The sequence below is a fragment of the Octopus sinensis genome, unplaced genomic scaffold (assembly GCF_006345805.1).
Source record: "Octopus sinensis unplaced genomic scaffold, ASM634580v1 Contig16724, whole genome shotgun sequence".
Classification (NCBI taxonomy): Eukaryota; Metazoa; Mollusca; class Cephalopoda; order Octopoda; family Octopodidae; genus Octopus; species Octopus sinensis.
This window is the reverse complement of record NW_021834534.1, coordinates 37,104-41,284: the sequence shown is the minus strand read 5'-3', so window position 1 is coordinate 41,284 and position 4,181 is coordinate 37,104. Positions and strand designations below refer to the sequence as shown.

At 36.9% G+C, this 4,181-nt stretch overlaps 1 protein-coding gene and 1 long non-coding RNA gene across 2 annotated transcripts; both read left to right on the top strand.

Moving 5' to 3' along the window:
• The first annotated feature begins 966 nt into the window (after positions 1–966).
• Positions 967–1,341, top strand: LOC115230891. The gene is made up of 3 exons (XR_003883465.2): positions 967–1,064; positions 1,096–1,129; positions 1,160–1,341. It is a non-coding gene; the product is annotated as an uncharacterized LOC115230891 (long non-coding RNA).
• A 419-nt stretch (positions 1,342–1,760) lies between these two features.
• On the top strand, positions 1,761–3,374 carry LOC115230890 (60 kDa neurofilament protein-like). Its single transcript, XM_036499854.1, has 3 exons — positions 1,761–1,767; positions 2,415–2,848; positions 3,046–3,374. The coding sequence occupies exons 1-3, from the start codon at positions 1,761–1,763 to the stop codon at positions 3,310–3,312; spliced, it is 708 nt and encodes a 235-aa protein (XP_036355747.1). The 3' UTR covers positions 3,313–3,374.
• The last annotated feature ends 807 nt before the right edge of the window (positions 3,375–4,181 follow it).

Genomic DNA, 4,181 nt, shown 5'->3' with positions numbered 1-4,181 from the left:
ATAGGAGATAACGAATCCCCTTGAGGTGTTCCAGATGTTGTTTCAAATGGTTTAGAGCACTTGTCTCGTACCCTGACCGATAGATAGGTTTCTGATAAGAGTGCCCTGATCATCCGGATAGAAGATTTATCAAGGAATCCTGCGAGGACTCCCATTAATTTCTGACGATTAATCGAGTCAAAAGCTCTTGACATATCTATTCCAGAATGTATGTCGCATTTTTGAACCTTTGAATGGCGGAACAATGCCATCTATGGGTTCACACGATGTCAGAAGTCGATCTTTCCTCCCGAAATCCGATGTGAAAAGCGGATATAAATAGTTTGGTGCGAGGTTTTGTTCGTTCTAGCGTAATGATTGCAAGAACTTTCCATATGCTATTCATAAAAAAAGGTACTTTAATTTATGAAATTAAAAATAATCAAAATAATGCTCAGAGCAGCTTTAAAATAATATTATTTATACGTTTATGTGATTTTATATTTGAAAATATTGAATAAAATATCAGTAATTTAAAAAGAACATCCATAAACAATAAGGCGGAGAATGCTAGGAGGGCAATCAATTAATGACCGCATGAATTCCGTTCTTCATAGGAGAAATGAAATTTCTTTTCTAATTTATAAAGCTACGACTGAAGAGAAACTTCCCCCCAAAAATAAGCATTTAAAAGGTGTTTTAAAAATAGAAAACCTAGTAGGGTTAGAGGAGCATTCTCAGGATATGAAAGTTCAACAAATCGAATCATTTCTTACCTCTATTTCTAACCGTCTGCACAGTTCAAATATGATTGTAGTCGTTAAAAGTCTAATTACTCTTCACTACCTCACTATATATGGCTACCCAGTTTTAAGAACGGTTAATCTGTTAGGGGTTCACTCTCAATGTTGCTCACAACTCGCACATACTGGACAATATGACAGCATTCGACACTGGGATGGGTATATTTGAGGACCCACGTTGGTAGGTCATAACATTCGTAGTGCATTCAGAGCATACGCGGCGTATTTGAAGAAGAGGTTGAGGGTCGTGGATCGACTGCAGGAGGATCCCACATACACCAAGTAGATGTATAAATGCCCAAATCAATTCCAGATTCCGGTCTAACATCACCAAGAGCACATCACAAGTAATTATATTGTGGTCTGTATTGTTGCAGCATTTAGAACTATGCCACTATCTGGGGCAATTGGCCTGCGGAATTTTCAAAGTCAAGGTAACTCGATTTACTAATCAGTTACACCAATATTCCTTTTCCTCGCGACTATTATGGAGAATTTTCGACCTTCTTCTTGTCGACGCCACTGGCGTGTACAACTCATATGGGCATACGCTCGACATTATATTGCGTCCTCAGTCCTTGTTATTTTTTCAGAAGAATTCTATACGTGCGAACAGGAAACAGCCAAGAGTATCTTTCAAATGTTCTCTGTCTTTGCTGAAAACCAACAAGAGTTCAAAAAATTTTTCTTGGCAGCAAAGGTGCGCATAATTTATACTCAGTTTAGGAAGCTTGCGACCGACAAGTGCCAGTCGTGCAGGTTATTTAATTAATTTATATATTTTAATACAATTTTATATTTTAGCAGTTCATCAATCCAAATATAATTGAGGAAATGTCGGTTTATGTCGATTCTAGTGAAAAAAGGTTTTCTTTTTAAAGAATTAAGATTGAAAACCGCACTCGACAATTAAAGCCATAAATTAACTTCCACTCAAAAATAGCATTTATTCAAAATAAAGATATTAAATTTATTAATATGTCCGGTTACATTCCTCTTTTCTATACAATCTAACAGTTAGATTCTAACTAGTCTAAGCTTATATTAATTCAGTATTGTACTAAACAGATAAAATAATTTTGAAATAAATTTTCATGACCTGAATTCATTTTTTTGAATCAAGTCACTAAAATTTTTAGGAAATGTGACTTTCAATTTTAGGCATTGCGTTTTTTGCCAATTTACTGCAAGGTCAGTTTCAACTTTATAGAAAGAGATTCCATAATAGTGAAGAACCAGAATTAATATAAAAATAAGAATTAACTTGAATTAAACTCAACGATTTTTTTACTTGTCGAAATTTTATTGGCTTAATCGATGAAGAATTTCATTCAAAAATGTTTCCCACAAAACCCATTGTTATTTTTTTATTGCCCATGGTATATGTAGAGCTTTAAATATGGTTTTGGATTTTATTGAGATGATCGGGATATCACCACTTTGCCTGTCGAATATCGATATTGTCTTTGAGATTTAGCTGCACGAAAATAAGTGCGTGACTATTCGGCGTTTTTTCGCATTATAAAGCAGTGAATGGCGCAGGATTACTAAATGAGAAGAGAAGCGACATTTACACTAAAAACTCTCGGAAACACCATTATAGGTTCAATGAATTTTAAAACGTCTGTTCAGATGTCGAATATCTGAAAGACACAAGAATAAAAGAAGCATTCGAAATGCAAGACCTCAACACCCGCCTCTCTGAATACATGGACGTATCACGCGAGAAATATTCAACGACCAGTCAGTTAATAGAAGAATTGGAGACGTTAAAGAACTCTATTCGAAGAGAAACCACGTCGATAAGAGAAATGTACGACGCGGAGATAGGTCAGCTGAGAGACATCCTGGACAACACAGAACGAGAGAAAAATGAATATAAATCGAGAATGGCACAGAATGAAACTGAATGTGATGAATTGCGAAATAGGTACCCAACATTCATTTATCAGAATTGGCAAACTCGAGATTTTGGAGGAAAAAAATGTTGCGCAAAGTCTCAAGTTAGACGACCTCATCCAATCGACTGTTCAAAAGATAGAAAACGCAGAAAAGAAACTCAGTTTAATTAAATCCGAGCAAATAAAAGACATGGAATTAATTGCCAAATTTGACCAAGACTTAGTCACAGCTAGAAATGTGAATGAGTAGTGTATGACCAAGATAGGACCTGATGAGAGAAGGCCTGATTCGCAATGACATTCAAAACAAATGTCAGTCATTGAATGAGCAGCTCGAATTTTCCAAAGACATTCACGAGCAGGTAGGCAAATGTTTCTCAAGAAAGCAGGAATTGAAAGATCTGCGAGCTCTCGCAAATGACGACCAATTCGCGCAATCCAAAGAATGGTGGAACGTGGAATTCTCGAACTGTATTAAGGAAATTCAATCTGAGTACGAAAATAGACTCGAAAGCATTCGTCTTGAAATGGAGTGTTTGTATGACTGCAAGGTTGGGAATAACTTGCACACCAGGTCGATGAGATGCAGTCCGCTTGCCTCCAAAGTTCCAACATATCTCCCGGAATGATAGGACAGCTTGATGGTATAAACGACACAAATATGGAAGTTAAAAATCAGACTTCCGAATTGACACAGAAGGTTAGGTTCGATAAGACTTAGCCTGCAGAACGACATTTTGAGAGAAAAAAACGAGAAGTTAAGAAAAAACATACTCGAATTGAAAATGGGGATGGCTCAAATCTCTGCCGAAAAGGATAACGAACTAATAGAAATTCAAAGGACTCTTCAGGATAAGTTGGCAGAGGTACAAGCGATTGTGGATGACAACGTGTCGCTGCAGATGGAAATAATGTCCTATAGGAAACTCCTCGAATCGGAGGAAGGCAGGTTGGAACGGTATAGTCACGTAGATTTGGAATCCAGAAAATAATATCGGAAAATACGAATGAAAACGTCAAGGCAGCAAATATAGAAGGTTTTCTGTTGTTTTGGATTTCCAGCTTCTTTAGAGAATTTCAACCAACAGTTTATAGAGAACGCCACTTATTCTAATTCGCAAAATGTTCTCGAAAGACAAATCAGCTACCAGAGGAATGAAAAAGGTCCGATTTCGATAGTCGATGTGAATTCCGAGGGATTATTCATCAGCATCGAAAACACGAACGAATACAAAGTTTAAGCTTTAATAAGATCCAGGATGAAAACCTGGAAGGGTGGCAAATTGTTCAGAAGATTGATAATATGGAAAACTACACTTTCACCTTTCCATATTACGAATTGGTTGCGGGACAATCGATCAATATTTGGGCTGAGGGGTCCGGTCCCTTGAGAGACGGAGATTTGGTTTGGAAAAATCGACAGAGACTTGGGATGGGAAATAAAGTGGTGACAGCACTCATAAACAAAAAGGGAAAGGTTTTGATAGATTGTGTTAGT

What these genes read in the sequence shown, in the direction of transcription:
- LOC115230890 (XM_036499854.1), top strand. An exon ending in GCAGAAAAGAAACTCAGTTT is followed by an intron (nt 2,849 to 3,045) that starts AATTAAATCCGA and finishes ATTCACGAGCAG; the next exon opens with GTAGGCAAATGTTTCTCAAG.